This window comes from Aplysia californica, unplaced genomic scaffold (assembly GCF_000002075.1).
Source record: "Aplysia californica isolate F4 #8 unplaced genomic scaffold, AplCal3.0 scaffold00159, whole genome shotgun sequence".
Taxonomy (NCBI): domain Eukaryota; kingdom Metazoa; phylum Mollusca; class Gastropoda; order Aplysiida; family Aplysiidae; genus Aplysia; species Aplysia californica.
In genome coordinates, this window is record NW_004797429.1 from 650,360 (window position 1) to 675,100 (window position 24,741).

Genomic DNA, 24,741 nt, shown 5'->3' on the forward strand with positions numbered 1-24,741 from the left:
AGAGAGAGAGAGAGAGAGAGAAAAAGAGGTGGATGTTTGCGCAGATATAGAGCTGTATTTAAAAAAAAAAAAGATGACGGTCTCTGGAACATGGAAAAAGACCCTAAGAAAACATAAACCAATGTGTGAATTAATATTATTTTGAAGCATTCTTTTCTTACTTGCGAAGGAAGCAACAACTATCCTTTTGGCGTATGTGTCCTTTGAAATTGTTAATTATTAAGGGATTCATGAGAAGAAAAACTCGGCTAAAACGTTGGTTTACATTTTTTGATTTATATTTAATATATGATCATACAAAATTGAGCTCTTCTTAGAAAGATTATTGCCGTTCTCTCAGGAAAATATGTACGGAATCGCGCTATAAAAATGAACGCACTCGAACTCAAAGAAAACATATTTGGTACCCTGTACAGTACACTATTCCGATAATACGCGGAAGCGACACAATACAAAATGTCTTCTGCTACAAATGTGTATGATGTTCTTGGTGTTATCGCTGATTTTGATGATGAACTCACCGCAGAATCCACTCCTGACTCCCGCAAGAAAAAGATTACGAAACATCTGCAACAGATGTCAAGAATTGGGTTTAAAATACCCGATTTCGAAAATGGTAAATGGATCCCCAAGTCATGCTGATACAGCCAATTATTTTATTTACCATTCTCATTCAAAGCAATAATATATTTAGGAAGTGGTAAGCCTATGGCTCTAGATCTATGTCTCGCTATTCTCACCCCCTCAGGTGTGCTAACATACAGTAGGCCTAAGTTGTAGAGATAAGTTTCAGGTTTAGTTTATTTAATGGGCTGGATGAAGGCCATTCCACACCATGAACAACAAACAGTGGAAAAAAAAAAGAGCACACACAAAAAACCCACCAAACTACGGTACAACCGATCTAGCCTAGATCTAGATCTAGAGTCTAGGTCGAGACTAGAAATCTAGTCTAGGTCTAGATCTATGGTTATGCAAGAACGAAATGTCAAGAGCAGAATGCAGCTGATACCTATTGGTCCTCACAATTATAGATTTAATCTAGATCTAGATCTAGCCTAATTTTAAGAACATTAAGGCTTGCCTCATGCTCACACGGGGGTGGGGGTGAGAATTGTGGGTCTTTTACTTTTACAGCATAATTGTCTTCCATCCTTCTTTTATATAGATTTTTGTTTGCCTTTTTGGTGGATGTATTCAATTTCCCCATTTGATTGTACTACTGGATTAATTTGTTTTTTTTAATGATGGTTGCTCTTTTTTGTTCCAGGTCTGGACTGGTTGAATGTTTCGGAGCCACTTAGTTTTTCAAAACAACTGAAAGGACAGATAGTTGTGCTCGACTTCTTCACCTATTGCTGTATAAACTGTATGCACATTCTCCCAGACCTTGAGGCTGTGGAGGAAGTGTATCCCCTAGGCTCTGGCGTTGCTGTCGTAGGTGTTCATTCTGCCAAATTCCTCAACGAAAAGGTGACTGCCAACATCACAAGTGCAGTTCTACGATACGGGATTAAACATCCGGTGGTAAATGACAAAGATGCCACGCTGTGGACGGTGGGTTCCTGTTGATTTCAAATATATTTTCTTTTAAGCATTTGAGATAAAATTTTTTGTCTTCCCAGTATCCAAGATTTCGCTATGGTTGTTATTGTTTGAATTCAGTTCAGATGTCAAATGTAGAGAGCTCAGTTGGTCTTATTGACATGTCAGTTATATTTTGGGTTGGTTTTTTGTTTTGTTTTTGTGTTTTTTTGCATTTGTATTGTTCAGCTTTTGTTTACTTATTTTCATATGAAGGTTTGTTATTTCTATATTGAACAGAACCCCCCTCCGCTAAGTTTACATGTTTCCACAGTGAAATTATTTTATAATGGTGAACATGTACACATGCTATTCAAGCCCAAATACACTCCTCCATTTCTTACAATTTAAAACCCAATTGTAAGAATAGTTGTTACATAGAAGTTCCCTTTCAGAAATAGATAGAGCCTACAGTGTCTCTCACTAGGGGATAATTTATTGCAATGATCATTCTTCTGTATAGGTTGTGGCTCAAAGTGAACTGAGGGTACTCTCATAGCCTAGAGGTTAAGGTGTTTGTCTCTCATTGAATAGGTCTCAGGTTCGAATCCGGATAGCGACAGAAATTTTTCTTCTTTAAAATTGTCGCCTTTCACTTCCTTTCCTGCTCTCGAGGAATGTGCTGTTGTCTGCTTTCGGCTCCACTTTCTGCCCCCTCCCTCTCACCGCCTTTGCCCCCTCCTCTGGGCTCCTGACTCTTTCTGCAGCCCGTCTACTGCAACTCCTTAGCTCCTTCTTACTTCTGTCTTTCAGCCACACCCCTGATCTTCTGGTAGGAAAGATGTACACCTAGCGTTCTTGGACAAGGGCAAAAAATCTCGGAGGTCCCATGTGCAAGTTGTGCTCGTTAAAGATCCCTTGGTGATCCAACATCGATAAGAGTAGGCTTCAGCCGCCACCCGGGCAAAATTCAAAATTTCCTACCAGCTGAAAAATGTGTTATTCCCCTGCGCTCTCATATGACCTTATGCAGTGGCGGCGCCATAAAACACTTACAAAAAAAAAAAAGGAAAAAAAAGTGACCTGATTTTCAGAAATTCGTGTATTGACTCATTTTGGAAGTTTTAGCAGTAGTTGCATTTTGAAAATCTCATAGAGAATATATTTTTCCTCAGACTTTGGCTGTTTCTTGCTGGCCTACTTTACTCTTCATTGGACCGAACGGTGAACTGTTGTACAGTGTGGCCGGAGAAGGTGGCAGGGAAAGAGTGCTAGAATTCTTGGCAGTGGCAGTGGATTTTTTCTCTTCTGGGGGTCAGTTACGACCGTCAAGCCTTCCCATCAGCCTTGAGTCTGACAAGGGTCAGCACTTTGATCTCAGTTTTCCGGGAAAAGTGAGTTTCTGGGCTGAGCGGCAGTGGCTGCTTATTGCTGACAGTGGCAACCACAGGATCCTCATCACAGACGTCAATGGGATTGTGCAGGTACGGTGGCAGACTCTGGCATGATTCTGTGAGGGAGGAGGATGACATTTCATAGTATTAGCTTAAAGGTGATGTTAATGGTAAGAGAATGTTTTGATCCAGGGTTGGAAAGCCAGTTTGTTAGTGTTTGAGCGTTTTTTTAGCTGCCTGCACCGCATGCTTCCTGGTTGGCTGAGAATGTTTCTGAGTCCTGCTCTAAGGTCTGCTGGGGTAATAATAGTTGTAAAATACATAGAACTTGCTGTAGAGCATGGTTATGGGCCATGTAAATGTAATTATTGTAAATAATAATTAATATAAAGCAGGTTTGAGCAAGGATGAGCAGGGATTTCTGTGCTGGTTTTTCTTCTTTCTCATTTGTTTATTCATAACTTTTGGGTTGGGTGGCCGAGCCAATAGGTACTGAAGGAAATACATGAGGAGAGCTTAGGAAAGTGGGCTCTAGTTTGTAAGTGACAGCGTTGCATGGAAATGCCTGAAAACTAAATTACATTCTTGACAAAAGAAAGCTATACTGATAGTGCAACTGAGTATCAACACAAAAAAGTTTTTATGTTGCATAAAAGTTCTATTTGGACATCCCAGCATGTGTGTGGGTTGTTTTTCATTTCATACATTTTCATTGTTCTAATATGGAGTCTTACCTAATGCAATGTACACCCCTCTTTGATTGTATATTTTTTTGTCCTGTGCCCTGTTTGGTACCTATATTTGTAAGTTGCATAAAAATGTGCCCATTTGGTAGAAGTATCCTTTTGCATGTTATGTTTGATCTGTCTTCCTGCTTACAGGCAGCTGTTGGGAGTGGTCAGCGTGGCTTTAAAGATGGCAACTGGTCAGAGGCCGAATTCTCCTCCCCTCAAGGACTCGTTGGCTACAAGGATCACATCTACGTTGCTGACACAGAGAACCATTGCTTACGGGTCATCAGTTTGGTGGACAAGTCAGTTGTCACAGTTGCTGGCACTGGCAGACAAGGTTTTGACAATGAGGGAGGGAAAGTCTCTACTGAACAAGAGCTGTCCTCTCCGTGGGATGTGGAGCTTGGTAACCCACAGTTGGAGGGTAGTGGTAAGTGTCTTTATTCCTCTGTCTGTTGTGTTGAATGAACTGGAAGTGGCATCAATTGTCAAGGCACAAATTAAATTGTCACGGTTTGTGATTTCTGTGTTTAGAAATGTTGGAAATGGAGCTAGATGTATTTTAAATTTTCTTCATCACTTCTGAGATTGTGCTGGCTTCATGACTTCATGGCCTATTGTAATACTTTTTAAAAAGAATTCTAAACCATTAAGCAACCTATTGTAAATTATTGCATTGACTATCTTCACATTATTTGTTGTGGAGCACCTGATTGAGATCTTGATAGATACTCAGTTGTTTGTGATTAGAATCCCAAGTGAGCACAAGTTTTCATCTTTCTTTGCATAATATTTTTCCTCTTTCTCTTGTGCCTTCAGGGGGTAATTGAGTTCTCTGCCATTGAAATAACTTTCATAATGTTAAAAATTTAGTATGGTGATATACCTCTTAGTTTAGTTTTAGTTAGAGTTTTACTGCACTTGTAACACAAATAGGTCATCTTATAAAATTTATAGTGCTAAAAATTAGAGGTTACTAGGGAAAAACCATACAATTCTTTTTTTTTTAGTATGCATGCTTATTATTTAACTGCCTCAGGATTATGCCAAGCATAGAGCTAAAGTATGTTTTCCATGCCTCAGAGAGAGCTTCATATACGATCAGACATGAATGGGTGTATGCATCATATTAGAGTTGTGTTGGTATAAAGTGCAATAATCATACAATTAATGCTTTATTGAACCCATGGGATTATAGCCAAGCCTACTCTAACCACCTTCTGACCGAGACAATTACCGGTACCAACAACCACTTCCCACTTCCCCCTTACATTTAAAAAAAATTAATTAAAATGACACCGTCCAAGACATCCACCAGTCAAAGACAACTGCTTTTCTCCTTGACAAAGGGTGGGTGTCTTGGACAATTTTGACTGTATTTGGAATGTCAGCTCTATAAAGACCTACAGTAACATTGGCATAAATGACAGGAAAACTTTTTAAAGTAACTACAGTTTTCAAAATGTATAAAACATATTGCGAAAGTTGACTCTGTATTGCCATTCTCATATTGAATTGTTACATATTCTTGTGGTCAGGTAAGTCCCATTAAGTCTTGTGCTGAGGGGAAAAATTGTTGAGTTGTTCTCCCTTTTCAGGCTGCTCACACAGTCTGTTTAGCTTTGTTTGTTCATATTTTTGTACCTGGCTCCTGTGGTCGTAACAGTTGACCAATTGCTCAGCCATTGTAAGGCTAGTTTTTTCAAACTGCTAGGCTTTGACCTGATCTTCATTATTTCTCCTATTTATCCCCCAATCCCCCATGCCCCCCCTCCCCCCTTTTACTAATCAGGAAATTAGTTGTGGACATTGTGGTTTTGCGGAGACATTTCATTTCGCATGTGGTGATTTTGCTTTCTTCGGTTTTGCTTAAAGAGGACAGACTGTATATAAGTTATAAATAGCCTGTCATATTTGGACACCTGCTCAGTTTTCCCTGTTTTATCTTTCTTTTCTTTTTTTTTTCAGACGTCCCAGTTTTGTTCGTAGCCATGTCTGGAATTCATCAAGTGTGGGTTTACTTCTTGTCAGATGGTCCATGGTTCAAAAAGAGGTGAACTTGCACATTTTTCCTTCTCTTTTTGCTCTTTGTGGGCTCATTGTTGTTTTTAAGTTGGTGTTTTAATTTGTGTGTGAATGCTTTTTTAAAATTTTTAATTCTCCTTCTTCTTCTTCTTCTTCTTCTTCTTCTTCTTCTTCTTCTTCTTCTTCTTCTTTTTCTTCTTCTTCTTCTTCTTCTTCTTCTTCTTCTTCTTCTTCTTCTTCTTCTTCTTCTTCTTCTTCTTCTTCTTCTTCTTCTTCTTCTTCTTCTTTTTCTTCTTCTTCTTCCTCCTCCTCCTCCTCCTCCTCCTTCTTTGCTTTTTAAACTTTTTTTCATTTTAATTTACTCGTTTTTTTCTTAGATCTTACCCAAAAGGCACCTGCCTTCGCTTTGCTGGTTCTGGCAGAGAAGAGAACAGAAATAATGCATACCCTGAAAAAGCCAGCTTTGCTCAACCCTCGGGACTGGCTGTAGGGAGCAAGGGCTCCACCAGCACCCTGTATGTGGCTGACAGTGAGAGCTCCTCCATCAGGACAATAAGCCTGCCCTCTTGCAAAGTGTCTGGATTGGTTGGTGGGGAAAAAGACCCAACGGTGTGTAGTGTTTTGATGTGTAAAAAACCCCCCCTAAACTTTGTGTTGTTTTTGATGTGTGTGATTAATATCTAAAAGACCAAATTGTGTGTTGCGCTTTGATGTGTGTGGTATGTGTTAAAAAAAAAAATGTTGTGTTGCGTTTTGATGTGTGTGATATGTGTGAAAAAACCCCCAATGGTGTGTAGTATTTTGATGTCTGTGATATGTGTGAAAAAGATCAAATGGTGTGTAGTGTTTTGATGTGTGTGATATGTGTGAAAAAGACCAAATGATGTGTAGTGTTTTTGATGTGTGGGGAAAAAACTAAATGGTGTGCTGCATTTTGATATGTGTAAAAATGACCAAAGAGTGTTTAGTGTTTTGATGTGTGTGAAAAAGATGAAGTGGTGTGCAATCTTTTGATATGTGTGAAAAATACTCAATTGTGTGCTGTGTTTTGATGTTTTGTTTGTTTTAGTAGAGGTTTCATGGCGCTCGCAACTGCATAAGGTCATATGAGCGCCAGAAGATTAGAGGTGTTACAACCCCGCGGGGCAGTGCCACTGACTGTAGTGTCTTTAGGCCATTCCCAAAGGGGGGGCTTTTCTCATTCATGCACAGTAGAATTGTAAATGGGCTGATTCATCAATGTCTCGCTCATAACTGTGCCTGATCTAGAACAGGGAACTGCTGCTTTTTCTTTCCTAATCCTTACTATTGTCATATTTCCTCTACTTCTTTTGAATGTTTGTCACACTCTTGTGGCCCACTATTTCCGGGATGCCTTGACAGTCGAAGCAGACTTTGTGCTGTTGAAGCTAGAGAGGTGAGCAGAGTAAGCCTGATTCCCTGTAAAGACATCCACACCTTGGCGCTCATATGACCTTATGCAGTTGTGAGCACCATAAAACCTCACTAAAACAAACAAAATTACCAGGCCTTTGATAATGACATTGAAAAATAATTTTCCCACTAAATTTGTTTCGAGTGATGGCTATAGATTATAGATGGATTCTCTTCTGTTTCAATGCTTGTTGCTACAGCTTGGTCACTGTCACAGCAATAGACACATTAGTAGAGACAGTTTTACTGAACCAGAAGTGACTTGACTGACTCAAAAAATCGGTATTACTGTGTGTATTACATTGTAGATTTCAATGTGTCATATATTTTGTTGTGTTCTTTTGTATTTATATTATTATATTGACAGCCCATTAGCCAATGTTGGATACTGTTTCAATAATGATTATAATAATAATAATAATAATAATAATAATAATAACAATAATAATAAGAGATACAGCAATATGGTGTTTTATCCCATTAGGAAGCAAACTCTGAGAGCTGTGTAATCATTTAAAGTACAGTGAAATACACAGACTGAAAAGGAAAAAAAAACAGACCCACAAAAAACAGTATTCATGATATAAAAAGATGTGTTTTCAAATAGGTTGTAAGAGACTCAGTATTTTCTATGTTTCTAAATTGTTATTGGACGTTCTTCCAGGCTCTACAGCCAGCAAATACAAAAGGTTTTTCTCCAAATGACTTTGATTTTAGTTAGGGTATTCTTACTTGAGCGGTGTCAGTTGATGATCACAACTGTCTTGGGTGGGGTTAGCATTTCTTTTAAATATAAATGCAATTTATTGTTACAGTGGAGTCCGCTTAAAGTGAACACGCTTTATTTGAACAATCGGTTAAAGTGAACGATATTCTGTGGTCCCGATTGAAACGCTATTTGTTTAAGTAAAAAAATAGTGGATAAAATTAACCGGTTTTTCATGGGGAAATCGGAAAAAGTGAACGCCCAAAATGAGTGAAAGCGAAGAACGGACCGACCGTATCACTGTTGCCATTCAGTGAAAATAAAATTCTTTGCCTCGGGTATCGGCAGACAATCCCAGCTTGGCGTTGGCGAAGGCAATCTCAATCAGAAAGAAAGAGCTCTAGTCCAGGCTCGCCCGCTGTGTTGTCCCCCCACCCCAACTCCACCCTAGACCCACCACTGCGCATAGCTACTGTTTCTAGGCGTCCACCCTTCCAAATGGTTAAACTGAACCTCGGATAAAGTGAACACTTTCTTCTGGTCCCAAAGAGTTCACTTTAAGAGGACTCCACTGTATTATCATTTTTATCAACACAGTATCTAACATTGATCTGGTTCATCTTCATACAGAATCTGTTTGCCTTTGGAGATGAAGATGGTAAAGGTACAAATGCAAAGCTTCAGCATCCTTTGGGTGTGGCATTACTGGCAGATGAAGGACCGCTTGTAGTTGCAGATTCATACAATCATAAGGTGAGAGAATGCTTGTCTTATCCAGGTTGTGGGAAGAAACTAGTTTACTGTCCATCCAACTGGGGATGCACATCCCAGGCTGATGAGATGTAACTTGAACATAATTACTTTGTCTACTCTATGTGCAGCTGTATATATTTGTCACAACTGAATGATTCATTCTTAAACCCAATGGAGTGGAACCTGCCTTCCACTTCTTCAAAGTTGGGTCAAATGACTCTTGACCAGTAATTCCGGTACTGCAAATTTGGATAAATATTTCTAACCTTTCAGTACATTGTTGTAATGTAAATGGTTTTAAATGTTATGTTCATTTTCTTATGAAAGTTTCTTAATTGAGGACTGTATCCGTAAGCTCTCACAGTCTATCCTCTTGCACTGCTATCCTAACACACAAACACACACACACACACGCAAACATACACACGTGCGCACACACACACACGTGCGCACACACACACACACACATACTTAAGTACAAAAAATGCAAGTATAAGAATTTTGCCTGGTGTTGGAAATTTAAGTTTTGTTTTCTTAACTCTGGAGAATGAAGAGAAGTTATTTTTATCTTTGGAATGTATTTATTGAATTAAAGGTCAACAGTATCAGACTGACAGACAGATTGATACTCAGAGAAGTTAAATATGCTGTGTCTTTTCTTTTATTACTGGTGCCTTACGTACATGTATGTCAATTGCAGCATTGAGTGATTTTTTTTGTTTTTGCAGACAAATTTTATTAAAAGTTTTAGAATACTTATTTTTCCCCCCTATTTCTTTGGTGATATTGCAGATTAAAATTGTTGACCTGGCTACGAGCGTGTGTGAGACACTGGCAGGAACGGGACAGGCTGGGGGAACCGTGAGCCCTTCTGACCTGAAGAAAACAGAATTTAACGAGCCCGGTGGCGTGTCTGTGGACAGGGAACGTCAGCTGATTTATTTGGCGGACACTAACAATCATGCCATCAAAGTTGTAGACTATACAAAATGGACGGTATTTCAGGCAAGTGCAACACTATTTCCCCATCAGTAGGCGTGGATATCTGTATGTTTTTTTGGTCTGTTAAAAGGAAATGCATTAATATGATCATGGATTTTGTATGGGCGAAAACCTAGAAGGTTGAGAGAAATAAAGGAACTATTAAAAAAAAGAATTTGCCTGCTGCCATTTGCTTTCAGAAACTGAACTTTCCTCCCGTTACTTAGATCAGTCTTGCTTTTTCCAGCAATAAATACTGGTTATTGTGTCAGTGTGCTTTTATTTTTGCAAAAATATGTGTTAGCATATTCTAAGAAGTTCCAATGCGTTGAATGTTTTGTCTGAAAAGTACCGATTATGTAAGTGTTTGATAGTTTACTTATTGACAGAACCACAAAATCTCAAATGACTTAGAGCTCAAGGTTTTGTTTTTCTTGATATTTATTTGTATTTCCCATATTTCTTCCTATCTTGGCCCTTTTTAAAGCATGAATCTAACTAATTAGATTCAATGCATCTTCTATTTGCAGCTTCCGATAGTTTTCCCGAAAGATTCACCAAGTGAAAAAGTTGTGGAACCAGAAGGAAATTACGAAGTTTTACCAGAAATATCTTGCTCCGCTTGCGGTAAGGAAGTAGTGCTTTCAGTACCACTGGCATTGTCACCAGGAGAACATATCAACATGGAGGCGCCAAATGCATGGAAGCTCTCTGCTTTTGGTGAGATTTTCTTTGTGCCATCACGTTTATTTGTCCCAGATGGCTACTTTAGCACATGCTGTTACCAACATACAACAGTCTGGTGTGTTTGTAAAATTGTTTTGCATTGGTGTAATATTGTCTATTTGGTATTGTAGATTTAAATATGTATATGATTTATGTATGTGTATGTGCCCTTGTAATGCACATTTCTTCTTGGGTACCTATTAAGTGTAATCTATTTATTAATTATCGATTATTCAAAAGTATCCAATTTTAAAACGGGTTAACTTCTTCATGCTTTTATTATTTTACATCTTCTATTTGTTCACAAAAATGTTCAGAGAGTTTTTCCTTTACAATTTTGGTTTTCAGCTTTCCTCAGTAGCTTGACTATTTCTCATGAAAATGTTTCTGTCTGTGCTGTAGTGACCTTTGGATGTGATTGGAGCATAGATACTGTACTGTTGTTTAAAGGCATGATTTCTAGATACAGTCAGGCACGGACAACTCAGAAGTGTTGGTGATTGACAAATGTGTTTGACATATCCATAATATGATTTAACCGATAAAGAAAGATTAAAGAGATATCAGATGCGGAGTGGCAAATTGTACGAGCTATCTGTGATTTAGAGTTTTCTGTGTGCATGGTGTCAGTGCCAGACTGTAGATAAACACAGCTGAATTTCAGAGAATGCCTATTATTGATTTGTTTGTCTTGCACTGAAATAGTTCAATATTTATTGCTTTTTGATTCTTGATGAGTTCAGCTACATGTATTCCCATTGTGTTGTAAATTGTGTTTCACAGAATAGTGAACATGTTTTATTGTTTTTCCATTACAGATGAAACAGGTCAAAAGTTTTTGGAGACTCTGAACCCTGCTGAGCGGAAGGGAAAGCTGTGTTTCACAAAGGATAATCCTACATCTAGCGAGAAAGCAACATTCAGGATCAATCTGTCCCCATCAACCAGTCCTGGGCGCGTGAATCTCAACATCTCTACTCAGATATTTGTGTGCTTAGACGATGAGAATGTTTGTTTACCTCCTAAAATGGGTCAGTTTAGACAATCATTGAATATTTTGTAGTACATTCTGTATTCCACTATGTCCTGTTATGACTAGCCTGACATACTATGTTGTCATTTTGAATAAAAGCTATGTTTTTTGTTATCGACTTGCCATATAAAGAACTGTGCCTCCAAACTGCATTTGTACAGAATCTCTGTGTGTTGGAATATAATGTTATATTATACTTACTATTTTCTGAATAGTACCCAGCTTCTTCCATTACTTGAAGGGTACAAGTACAAACAATTTCCATGCTGATTGGGGATTATAACTAACTGCTTGGAGGGATGCAGGTTTTGTAATTTTGTTTTGACAGTTTTGTGCCTCTGATTTGAATAGCTGCAGTTTTGTAGATGTTTGCTTGAAGAACTTGGTTGATGTGTTCTTTATTTTTTCCGTTATAGAAAGGAAAAGACTTTCACTTTCTAAGGCATATAAATGTCATTTAACTTGCAGTGTCCAGTGAACGTTAGTTCTGTTTTTGGACAAAAGAGCAAAGAACAAAGTGAGCTTTTGAACCTTGGGCTCAGAACTTTCTAAACCTGGTGTTCTCAGTGTAATATTGTTCGGTTTGTGGGTACAAACAGATTTTGAGAGAGCGAAGAAACGCACGCTTGAAAGGGCTCTTTGTTTTATTTTTGTTCTTTAGTACACTGTAATGAAAAGTGACTACTGAGTAAAAGAAAGGTAGTGTCTAAATCCCGATACGTTGCGCAACAGTTACAACAGAGGTGTTATGTAATGTACATTAGTCCACCTCTCCCCCCCGAAGTTATTGTCCCTATGGTTGATCATTTACTTTAAATAGATCTCTAAAAGTTTCACTTGTTCACAACACTTTGTAGCATACATGTCCTTTCTTTCAGCAAATTATTAGAACGCATGGAAAGACAGCGAGTATAATCCTGTTATAGCATGAAGAGAAATACACACACATAAGGCCTTCCAGGACGAGACATGACTTCAGTACATTCACTCGAACAGCTTGGCAACTTTTCCTGAACTCTCACTCATGAACTCACGTACTAGACATAACAATACACGTACTATACATAACAATACACAAGGTTAGTCGCCACAACGTCATTAAAGAGTTCTTGAGACTTGGATTTGAATTTAGAGCACAGAGCTAAATTAGGTCACACAGTCACTGGGTTACAGATCTAGTCTCGTTGGTACTCTCATTTCTCTGCCGTATCGGCTGACACATGGTGTCTCCGCTGGGGCCTCCGCCGTTTGCGCCGACTCCCGAGCAGGGCTTGGGGTGTCAGGTTGCCGTGTCGAAGATGGTGTGTTGTCTCCGGGCTCTTGTGTTGTAGTGGGCTCTGGGGTAGCCAGGAGATGACTTCTATTGCGGTAAACGGTGCTCCCTTTTTCAGTGGTCACTGTGTAGGAGTGCGGATTGGGGTGTCTGTTGTTAACGATGCGTGGTCGGTCTAGGTCTCAATTGTGGACAGAATCACCGGGACAAATTTCTGGAAGAGATTTGACACCGTGTCTCTTGTTGTATTGCAAACACATGATCTCTTTCCTCTTCTCCTCCCTTTGACGAATAGAGGGTAGATCAACAGAACTTGGATGTAAGTTGTCCTGCATAATGGACACTTTGGTTTGGAGATACCATCCCATGAGGAGCTCACTTAGGGCTTACCCGTTTTGTAAAGGAGTAGTCCTGTATAACAGGAGGGCAGTGTATGGATCTTTGGCTTTTTTTAGAAGAAGCTTCACTGTTTGCACTGCTGTTTCTGCCTCACCTTTGCTCTGAGGATATCTTGGAGAGCTGGTGATGTGAATGAAACCAAACTCTTTTGCAAAAGCTTGGAAGCTGGCGCTTGAAAACTGAGGGCCATTGTCGGACACGACTGCCTCTGGGATGCCATAAGTGGCAAAGATGGACTTGATATCGAATACGCTGTTGAGCTTTTCGAGTAAGCTTAGCACTACCCAATGAGAGTAATAGTCGACCACGACAATGTAGGTCTGACCTTTTATGTCAAACAGATCCATGGCCAGTGATCGAGACCAAGGTCGGTCTGGTAACGAGGAAGGGAACAGAGGTTCCTTCTGGACAGGTCCAAGTTTCGCACAAGTGTTGCACTTGTTCACCATGTCCTCGATCTGACGGGTGATGTTGGGCCACCAGACTCAAGTTTGAGCTAGAGCTCGGCACCTCTTTATGCCAAGATGGCTTTTGTGGAGTCGATTCTGAATGTCCCTCTCAAATCCCGTGGAATGACAAGTCGGTCGTCAAACAAAAGGATATCATCCACAATGCTGAAATGATGACGATTAGTCCAATACTGTTTCAGAAGTGGATTTTCAGGCATGTATGCTGGCCAGCCTCTAGTACAGTATTCCCGAATGTCTGACGTTTCTGGGTTGCTCTTCTGCTGTAAAACGATATTTTGAAGTCTCTGTGGTGAAGTAGGGAGGCTGTCCATAGCCTGTTGTCCGAATTCTGCCACTTCATCAACTAAGAGTGATTCTGCATCTGATGGCATATTTGTCGGAGCACGAGAAAGTGCGTCCGCAGTGATCTGTGCTTTCCTGAAACATGCAGCACATTTGGTGAAAAGCGCACCAGCCTCAGACGGAATTGTTGGATCCTTGGTGGCATTTTGTGGAGTTCCTTGGTAGAGAGGAGAGAGACCAAGGGTTTGTGATCAGTCTCCAGTGTATACTGCTTGCCAAGGATGTATTCACTGAAGCATTCTGATGCCCATTTTGCTGCAAGGGCCTCCTTTTTTATGACTGCGTAGTTCTTTTCTGCATCTGTCAGAGCTCGAGAGATGTAGCTGACAGGTCTGCGAGAACCATCATCTTGTATCTGTAGAAGTACTGCCCCGAGGCCAGACATGGAAGCATCTGCAGCAACGATAGTCTCCCGGTCAGGCGAGTAGTGTGCCAGTATAGGTGTTGTGGTGAGGCTATCTTTTGTGCATTGAAAAGATGCCTCTTGATGTTCTCCCCAGGTCCACAATGTGTCTTTTTTTAGCAATGCTCGCAAATGTTAAGTTGCAGTAGCCAAGTTAGGAGAAAATTTTGCCATCTGGTTCACCGCACCCAGAAAGCATTGTGACTCAGTGACATTCTTGGGCTGAGGGACTTTTCGAATGGCTTCCGAATTTGCTGGGTCTGCCTTGAGGCCTGAGTTCTTCACGATGTGTCCGAGAAACTTGATGGATGCTGTGAAAATTCACACTTGTCTCTTAGAGTGATCTTAGCTCTCTTGAGACGCTTCAGGACTTGTCTAACTCGCTTATTGTGAGTGTCCTGATCAGGTGCATGAATTAGAATGTCATCTATGTGACAAATGACACCTGGAAGGTCGTCCAGAATGTTACACATTTTCCTTTGGAAGATTTCTGGAGCTGAGGATATGTCGAAGGGAAGACGGTTCAAGCAGAATCTCCTAAACGGTGTTATGAAGGTAGTATATACCTTCTGGAGTCTGGATCGAGAGGGATTTGCCAGAATCCACTCCTCGCATCCAGCTTAGTGAATACTGTAGACCCTGCAAGCTTGGTAAGCTGTTCGTCTATGGAGGCCAGAGGATGGACTTCTTGTCGCACTGCCTTGTTTAGACTGGTGAGGTTCACGCATATTCTAACTGAGCCGTTTCTCTTTGGCACAACAACCATGCCGGAACACCATTCTGTGGGTTCAGTTACGGGTGAGATCACGCCTTCAGCCAGCATTCGGTCAATTTTGGTCTTGACTTTTGGCAGGACAGGCAGGGTGTGCGACTTTTCGTGCTGTGTACAAGCACTCAGGATCAGCGCCTCTTGTAGTGTACCTTGATCGTGTATGGGTCTTTCAGTACCGGTAGTCCTAGTCCTTTGAAGACATCCGTGAACTCCTTCTTGAAATCAGGAGATGTCTCGTGGACTGTATTGAGCCTTGGCAATGAGACCCAGTTTTACGCAAGCTGACCTGCTGAGTAGGGCATGTGGTTGGTCTTTTACAACAAATATTGTCTCTTTCATGGCTTTTTATGTGAACTTTAGATCAGCCTCAAAGGTGCCAAGAGTAGACAGAGTTGTGTCACCAGGGCCTTTTAGAATTTTGCTGCAGCTATTGAGAGGTTGACTTATGTCCACCCTTCTGTCTCCGATGAGATAGACTGCAGCACCAGTATCAAGCTTGAACTTTGTTTGGACGGAATTCAACTTGATGATTGCAGACCACTCATCTGAGCTGTCGACTTCGTTCACAGTGATGGAACCTAAAAAGTCTAGGACCTCAGCTAAGTGGTAGGAGTTGACTGCGACTTCCTGAACTTTAGGGTGACTACGGCAAACTGCTTTATAGTGGCCTCTCTTGCCACAGGAACCACAGACTGCAGACTTGGCAGGGCAGGCGTCTCGTTTGTGGCTAGGGAGGTGACCACAGTATCCACAAGATCTCTTGGAACCTGTGTGTGGAGTGTGTGGTTTGTGTGGAGGCCTTGAAGCAATCGACGCACTACGCATGTTGTGTGGTTTTGTTGTGACTAGCTCAACTCGAGGTCGTAGGAGTGTCTGGCTTTCATCTCGTGCTTCAGCTTGTCGGCTTATTTGTATAGCCTCACTGAGAGTGAGTTTGAGCTTCAATTGGAGCTGTTTGGACAGGTCATCGTCCTTTACTCCGACAACTATTCTGTCTTTTATGAGCTTATCTTTGAGGGCTCCATAGCTGCAGTCATCTGCAAACCTGTGCAAGTCTTGGATGAATATATCGACACTCTCTCCCGGTAACTGGGTGTGTTTGTTGAATTTTGCACTAGCGAAAATGATATTCTTGCGTGCATCAAAGTGAGCATCAAACGCCTCTATCACTTCTGTGTATGTAGTGGTGCTTTCCTCGACTGACAAAGTCGTGAGGATGTCGTCGGTTACCTCCCCCATAGTGTACAGTAGAGTACTGACCTGCTCTGACTGTGACTTGTTCTGCAGACCCATGCACAAACGAAACCTGTTAGAATGTTATCTTCAACGAGGCCACGATACTGCCTTCCCATCAAAGAGCTTCGGCGGGGGTAGAGACACGCGGTGATGAACTGTTGTTTCTCCAGCCTGATGAACGTTAACATCCATCTTGTGTTCAGCCATGATTAAAAAAGTAAAGGAATGACACTTATATACCGTTTTCAACCGCTGCCATCATGTAATATTGTTGGGTTTGTTGGTACAAACAGATTTAGAGAGAGTAAGGGTAACTACGGCAAACCTGTGTGTGGAGTGTGTGGTTTGTGCGCACACGCAGGCTTGGAAGGGCTCTTTGTTTTATTTTTGTCCTTTAGTACACTGTAACCAAAAAGTGACTACTGAGTAAAAGAAGGGTACTGTCTAAATCCTGATACGTTACGCAACAGTTATATCAGGTGTCATGTAATGTACATTATTCCACACTCAGGGAATTCATCTGATAGTAAGCATGTTTTTCAATATAAAAATATTTCAGAAAGGAGATGTACCACAACAAGATCTGGCCTGGAACTTGGCTTTGATATCTTTAACTTCCCCTTCACTTATACTGTAGTCTAGCTAACTGTTGGGGCACTACTGTAGATTTTACAACCATGCTGGATGTTCCACTCAGCTTTCTGCAGTATGATGTCACGCAGTCGCTGCCAGTCCACTTTGTTATGCTATCTTCCCATAATTTTCTAATTTCCTCTGTCTGTCTTTTCATGTTCCTTGCTCTGCTGTTCCCTAAAGCATAGTCTTGGCCCGTCCAGATAATCATGAGGTTTGTACACACCACTTTATTTTGCACCTTTTCATTTAAGTCCAAAGGTCTTCATACGGTTGATATTTTACTCCCATTCAAATAATTTGATCTATCTCGATGTGCCATCCCTGCTGATTCAGTGTTGAGTTGCAGTGTCTTTTATAAGGAATTTCCTTGATAAAGCCTGCATTTCACCAGGAATGGGGAAAAGATTAGGATAATAAATAATGTTGTTGAAGAGACAGAAGATACTATACATACCCCACCAGGGTGCCCACTGACCACCCATCTCTTAGTGTAAAATCTTCTCTATGAACAGATATCCACATCTGACATAGCTTTTCAAGGCTTTTGCTGAACAGTTGGATATACTTCTCTAGAAGGTTCTTCTGCATGCTCTACATACATTTTGCAAATCATGTGATGTTATATCTTTGCTTTTGTTTTTATGACATTGTAAGTGTCCTTAGCGATAGTGTAAGTATACATATTGCAGGTGCTGCTTTTCTTTTGGAATTGCATAGTGTATCATTGGGTATGACTCTTGTGTGAAGGGTTCCTTATGCGACAGAGCTGGTCTATGAATGTAGGTAGAGATTTGTATTCCATGTCTGACACTGACACAGAGTTTTGTGATATGCAATGCTGGTAGCAGATGAGTTCGTTTTAGTTTTAATACATGTAACAGTTTTACGCTACTTGCAACACAATTAGGTCATATAAATGCTGAGGTTTAGTGGCGTTACAAGAGAGTAACAAACACAGAAAAGAAGGAGGTGAGATAAGAACGATAGATATTTGATAGGAAAGAAGGAGCAAACCACACCAGAGCACTCGCCACCCACCCACCAGTAGAGTTTAGTACAGATAAATTTGCAACAAACTAACAATTGCAAGGAGGTCGTAATTGCTGAATTAGGAATAAGAAGGCTTTATAAGGTTTCGCCAACTTCTATTTCAGATTCAGTCTGTACAGATCAGTCTGAAACGGAGACATGTGGAACAAGGAAAATCGCATTATAATAAAAGGTTTATAAATAGACAGTACAAACGTGTGGTACATAATCTTTTCACAAGATAATTACAACTATGTAGTCCTAATATTTTCACATGATGTGAACAATTACGAGTTATTTTTTTTAAAACATGGATTGTTGAGTATGCTTTTAGCTGGAGATACACCTGATCTACATGGTTGCTGTTGTCGGTTGCCTTCTGTAATACTCAGTTCCAGAGACTTCACTGGAAAAAAAAATTGAAAGTTGTTATTACATGTTTTTTGTCTAGGGAAAATTTTCTGTGTGGACCCCAGTCAGTCAGTCAGTGTTGGGAGCTCTGAATTGAGCTGATGATAGACTTTTGACTGACACGCAACACCATGTCTTACATACTAATGTTCCCTCTCTGATGTAGGAATAACTTGTATGTTTGTCCATGCTTCAATAAACATGTGTAAAATTTGCTTTGTTGTATGGTTTCCTAATGTTTTTTCTTCTCTGGTCTAACTTTCAGGTCAAAACTTGTGTTTTAGAAATGATATTTACGCTCTTACTAAGGTAAAATAAACGAAAAGGATGGATTTCTTCATTGTCTCTAAATCTTGCATCTTCACAGTAGTGTTTACTCTCACACTCTCTCTCAAGGAAATCATTTTGATCCGTTTTGAGTTTCTTCTCATGTGACTAGTATGGCTATCTGTCTGATGAGACGCTGCACAGTACAACTGCACACCGCTCACCTTGTGTTAGCCTTGGCAGGCAGGGTCAATGAAGTCTGACCAGTGCATGTGGTGTAGCAGTTAGGCACTTTGCTGTTGCATGCAGGAGACCTGAGTTTGATTCCAGAGTAGGGAGAAATTTTTATCGTGTATCTTGATCTTTCTACAGGGATGTTGTATCCCTCCCTACCTGGGTTGGCCCTGACAGTAGGGTTGGAAACCTGCCTACTAGATGATCTACATTGTGTCAATGGGGGTGTAAAAGCACCAAAATTATTTTAAAAATCTAAGGAAGCCTTTTGTTTGTTACCATCAAGGGGCATAAGACATATTTACAGTCATCACAATCAGTCTCCACTGTTTTAGCTCAGCGTCTTTCATTTTTGTACATAGTATGTATTATATTGCTTAAGTATTATAATATAGACATCTGTTTGCCATTTGTGTAATTACCTTGTTGCAGTTTTGTTCTTTTATTGCTGTATGATCTTTATAATCTGCTGATTTTCTTTGATCTAACAGCACTTTTAAAAAATGAACCAATTTTATGTTTTTGGCAATACATGACGTATATTTCGTTGAAAAACCAAAAAGATTTTCCTGGATGATGGAGATGTGCATTGTCTTTCCTATTTTTCAGTTATTCCTTTTCATTGTCTTCCTTTTCTAAGAGCAGCGTGGCATTGCCTCTGTTGGTATCAGGCTTGGCTATGGTGTGTATGGAACTTGTTCAAAACCCAATCTGACATTTTTTAAAAGTTGACGAGTGTTTTGGAACTCCTTGGCTTTGTCATATCAGAGATAGATTATTTTACATTTGCCGGTCCCTTCTCTTAAATAGCCTAATCGGTGTCGAAGAGGGCGTTAATCCCATACGGTACCAACTTGAATTGTTCCATTTTGGACTGCAATAGAGGCGACTGTTTCATTGTTTTCCACCCTTCTGGCTAAGCCTTATCATTTGATTGGGAGGCTCTTAATTTCTGTATTCAAAAGGGTGCTATACCCACACATAGCATACCTGTTCACAGCACCGTTTAACTTTGTTTGCATCAATATAATAATATACAATTTTATTACGACTGCTTTACTCAATGCTATAAGTGCAGCTTCATTTATCATCGTTTAATGTAATATTCTTGATGTAATCCCTCTTAGTTTCAACCTCACCCTCGTATCCTAGGCCACTGAAGATGTTTGTCCCTTTTCTTTTCTCATTGTGTTATTTCTATGTCATGTTCTTTTATCCTCGCACATCATACACTGCGTGACTATGCAAATGTTTGTAAAGGTATTTGGAATGGATCAATAAAGTATATTAGCAATGCATTTTGTACGTCTTATTGACTCTTATCGTGTGTTAAGTCCAAAGTATAAATATATTAGCTGTGCATTTTTACGTTTTATATTATGGTCTATTAAGTCTTAAGTATGTCTTCAACCAGCAAAGGAACGAACTCCTCGTTTGCATGCCCTATGATAGGAACTAATATATCACTTTCAATGTTCACCCCAAACAACTGAGCCCCTGTGTGTTTCGACCAAGGAGGGTATAGAAGGGTCCAAGGAGGGTCCTTGGTTTCGACACAATCATTCTTCGGTCCGCCACTTCAGTTTCTTTCTTCAGTTTTACTGCCGTGTTTGGAATGTCCATCTAGAGTTGAACGAGGAGAAGAAGAAAACTGTGCGGAAGTTACTTCCTCTGGGGTTTTCAGCCTTAACCCCCCCCCCCCCAAAAGCAATTCAAAACAAACTAAAAACTAGAACTTAGTACGAGCAAGAATCCCCACCTTCGACATGATGTATTCAAGCCTAGTAGGCCGTTAAATTGGACAGAAGCAAACAACAACTAAAAAGTAATAAAATAAAAACAAGCAAGTAAAAATGGTTGTCGAGGCTTGGTGGGTACCTGAACAAGTCGAGCGACTAGTCCGGGTAGTTTTCTTTACGTAAGTGTAATAAAATACGTAAGTGTGATAAAATCTCTGCTTGACAGTGGCTCACTTTAGCTAAGTTGGTATCATAAGATGGCTCCGGCGCGAATTACTTTTCCCTTCTGGTGATACCGGTGGGCGTCACTGGGAGATACATCATCTGTCTGCAGCCAGGCGAGCGGCCTGAAGAAGAGAAATGTGATGTGTTTTGAGGTTGTTTACCACAGGGTCGCCCTAGCGTCACCCCAGCGTCGCTCTGGTCTTCCTCTTGCTCTTCAGCCTGAGCATCTGGTGTTGTAAGCTTGAAGAGCGGGCAGTGTGGGAGGAATCTTCATGGGGTAGCCAAGCCACTTTCTCCCCGGCTGTCCGATATGTTGTTGACTAGTAAGTGTTGTTCCTACCATGTTATATACAGTATTATTTCTATTGCCCAATTGTTTCTGATCAGGTCTTTCCTGGACCCCCCCCCCCCAGGGCAGTGCTACTGACAGAAGTGTCTTTAGGCCATTCCCAAAGGGGGGATATCAACATGTTCTTATGCACAGTAGAATTGTAAATGGGCTGATTTATCAATGTCATGCTCATACTGTGCCGGAACAACATAGGGGGAACTGCTGCTGCTTTTTCTTCCCTCATCCTTACTATCGTCATTTTCCCTCTACTTCTTTTGTATGTTTGTCACTCTCTTGTGAACTGCTATTTCCGGGGTGCCTTGATAGTCGAAGCAGACTTTGTGCTGATGAGGCTAGAGAGGTGAGCAGAGTAAGCCTGATTTCTCGTTTGGACTTCTTTGTTGACATCCACCCTTTGGCACTCATATGACCTTAGGCAGTTGCGAGCGCCGTAAAACCTTACTACAAAAAAAAACCCTTCCTTGGTCTTATTTTCCACTCGACATTTCATTTCACAGGGGACCAGATTCCCCTTAAGGGCTTTAGCCAGGGACCATGGCTAGCATCGGTATGTGAGCGTTGGTATAAATTATAGATTTGACGATTTTTTGCTTTAGTGCTCATCGTCATTATACTGGGATTTCTTGTTTTGTTTTGTTTGTTTTTATAAAGTGTTTTACGGCGCTCGCAACTGCATAAGGTCATATGAGCGCGCGGGACACACCTAATATTTTCAGTTGGTAGGAAATTTTGAATTTTGCCCGGGTGGCGGCCGAAGCCTACTCTTATCGATTTTAGACCACCAAGGGATCTTTAACGTGCGCAACTTGCACACGGGCCCTCCGAGATTTTTTGCCCTTGTCCGAGAAGGCTAGGTGTAGATCTTTCCTACCAGAAGATCAGGGGTGTGGCAGAAAGACAGCAGTAAGGAGGAGCCAAGGAGTAGCAGTAGAAAGGCTGCAGAAAGAGTCAGGAGCCCAGAGGAGGGGGCAAAGGAGGTGAGGGGGTGGGGGCAGAAAGTGGAATTGAGAGCAGACAACAGAACTTTGCTAGAGAGCATGAAAGGAGGTGAAAGCAGACAATTTTAGAGAAGAAAATTTTTTCGGTCGCTACCCGGATTCGAACCCGGGACCTTTGAATGAGAGGTCAACACCTTAACCTCTAGGCCACGAGAGCCCCCTTGGGATTTCTCAGGAGAGGAGCGAGTTGTTGGCTGAGAATATTTTTAGTATTCTTGAGAGTTGCATGCAGAATATAATATAATTTGGAGAGTTCCACCGTCTGTCTGGTGGATGGTGTTAAAGCAACTCGCGGTTTAGATAATATGAATTTGGTCAAATACGGACGTATACCGTTTATAGTCAACTAGAAGGTCCTACGGAAACTGTACTAAGTGACCTACCAGAGTAGGTCCAATGATTGGGACGCCAAAAAGCCCCCTCAACCCCCCACCCTCTCATCCAAACGACAGACTGATTGTTTCCCGCCACGTGTGGCAGTCTGCTCCATGTGAGGCCCCCACCGGACCGGGAAGTCTCGGGGTGTTAGCTCCACACAAAGGAGGGAGATAGGCCCGGCCGCAGCGCTGGGGAAAGGGACAGACGGGCCTCAAAATCGTTTGCTTGTTCGATTTTAAAAAATAAAATGATAATTAACATCCCGTTTATGTCAGGTGATTGGAGGGTGTCACTGAAGGTAGTACCTTAAAAAAAATCATCCCTCTTTTGATTCTGTCTGTCGGTCTTTCTTTTTTTAAACACTCAATGACCCATACAGAGCCAAACAAAACATTCTCTTTACAATCCTATCAAAATGAAGACTGTTGCCACTGCAAAAGACTTATCGCTTCTTCTTTCTTCTCTTTCTTGTTCTGTGGCCCGACTGTTACTATTAACCCCACGCAGAGAAGAGATTGCCACTACTTATGAGGTCCAGCCCGACCCCCTACTGTCAAAGCAAACTGTATTAATCCTTCCGTTTAGAGCAGAAAATGTCAATTTTAATGGTTCAGTTTTAGACGTTTAACGGGTAAAGACAGGGTTTTAATTCAGTAGCCTACTTGATAAGATGGATGTCTTATGCGAACTCACCTGGTATCGTGCTGGACTGTGGTGCTAGCGACCTTGGTTCTAATCCTCAAGTTGAGTTGTTTGGGGAGTTTTCTCGACTTTTCACACCCAATAGCTCATTCCTCTGAAAAACGAGCGCTAGTCTCAAGTCTTGAAACCATCTAGTTGTAAGATTTGTTGAAAGAGATTTTGTTTTATTCGTTTCAGTAAGGGTTTTACTGAACTTACAACACAATTTGGTCTTATAAGTGCGGAAGATAAGTGGTGTTACAAGAGCGCGACCCCATGAGTGCTTTCTTGGTATCTCCATTTTTAATAACAGTGAAAACAGTTCATAACAAAGCGTGAGCATAAGAAGATGTCACATTTTCACTGTAAACATTGGAGACGCGGCAAGAAAGCACGGATGTCGCGAGAGAGTAACAAACACAGAAAAAAGAAGGACGAAGGATAAGGGCGATAGATGTATGATTGGAAAAAAGGAGCAAACCGCACCAGAACACCCATCAATCACCCACAAAGAGGTTTTAAGCCAACCCCGTTACACACTCAAAAGGATTATATTGTCGCCTTGATGCTCTCGTGGAGCATTGGACGATCGGAAGAGAACGTGTTCAATCAAGATTCGGAATCGGCATTGAAAGAGAGGACGTAGCAGATTATTCTTAAACAACAACAACAACAACAACAACAACAACAACAACAACAACAACAACAACAACAACAACAACAACAACAATAAAGAAAGGAACTTATAAAACTCATTTAAAATCCTTGCAAAACCACATCCAAGCCTTTACAAAATTCAAGCAACAAAAAAGCGGGTGCAACTTTGTTAGTTAGAACATTGTGAAAAATTTCTTCGAGGAAATCAAACTGTTCAAAACATGCATAACCTCAACAAATTCTTTCTGAGTGTTTTTTACATTCTCTTTTTTTCTCTCCCCCCCCCCCTCTCTCTGTCTCTCTGTCTCTCTCTCTCTCTCTCTCTCTCTCTCTCTCTCTCTCTCTCTCTCTCTCTCTCTCTCGGTACACACTCCGCTCAGATGGTGCCGCGCTTAATTATTTTGCGGATGACCCAGGTTCGACCCCCCTCCCCCCTTTTTTTTTTACTCGTGGGTGGTTGACGGGTGCTCTGCAGTGGTTTGCTTCTTCTTTCCTATCAAACACCTATCGTCCTGATCTCCCCTCCTTCTTTTTTGTGTTTGTTACTCTCTTGTAACACCTCTAATCTTCGGCACGTATATGACCTTATTGTGTTGTTTGTGCCGTAAAACACTTACTAAAACCAAAACTAGTTTGGCCGTTACTGGCAGTGTCAAAGACGGCCACCCGAAATGACCTAAATTGTGTTGATGCAGGTGTAAAAACACTACATAAGTAAGACCGGCTGTCTATTTGTCTGTCGGTAATTTTGTTTCTCTATCTATCTATCTATCTGTCTGTCTGTCTGTCTGTCTTTCTGTCTGTCTGTCTGTCTGTCTGTCTGTCTGTCTGTCTGTCTGTATATCCATCAATCCATCCATCCGATCATCCATCCATATATCTGTCTCTCTACCTCTTCATATAAGTATCTCTCTCTCTCTCTCTCTCTCTCT

The 24,741-nt window shown here is 40.9% G+C and overlaps 3 protein-coding genes across 3 annotated transcripts; 1 reads left to right on the plus strand and 2 right to left on the minus strand.

Moving 5' to 3' along the window:
* Nucleotides 1-422: 422 nt before the first annotated feature.
* On the plus strand, nt 423-11,441 carry LOC101852472 (NHL repeat-containing protein 2). Its single transcript, XM_035969586.1, has 10 exons — nt 423-616; nt 1,271-1,557; nt 2,700-3,008; nt 3,800-4,079; nt 5,618-5,702; nt 6,052-6,283; nt 8,445-8,567; nt 9,360-9,578; nt 10,055-10,268; nt 11,093-11,441. The coding sequence occupies exons 1-10, from the start codon at nt 457-459 to the stop codon at nt 11,335-11,337; spliced, it is 2,154 nt and encodes a 717-aa protein (XP_035825479.1). The 5' UTR covers nt 423-456; the 3' UTR covers nt 11,338-11,441.
* A 1,033-nt stretch (nt 11,442-12,474) lies between these two features.
* On the minus strand, nt 12,475-13,428 carry LOC106011670 (uncharacterized protein K02A2.6-like). Its single transcript, XM_013082102.1, has 2 exons — nt 13,074-13,428; nt 12,475-12,704 (listed from the first exon to the last, which is right to left on the minus strand). Exons 1-2 carry the CDS (start codon nt 13,426-13,428, stop codon nt 12,475-12,477), a joined length of 585 nt encoding a protein of 194 aa, XP_012937556.1.
* Nucleotides 13,429-15,311: 1,883 nt separating this feature from the next.
* On the minus strand, nt 15,312-16,259 carry LOC101852690. Its single transcript, XM_005097639.1, has one exon. It carries the CDS (start codon nt 16,257-16,259, stop codon nt 15,312-15,314), a length of 948 nt encoding a protein of 315 aa, XP_005097696.1.
* Between the last annotated feature and the right edge of the window lie 8,482 nt (nt 16,260-24,741).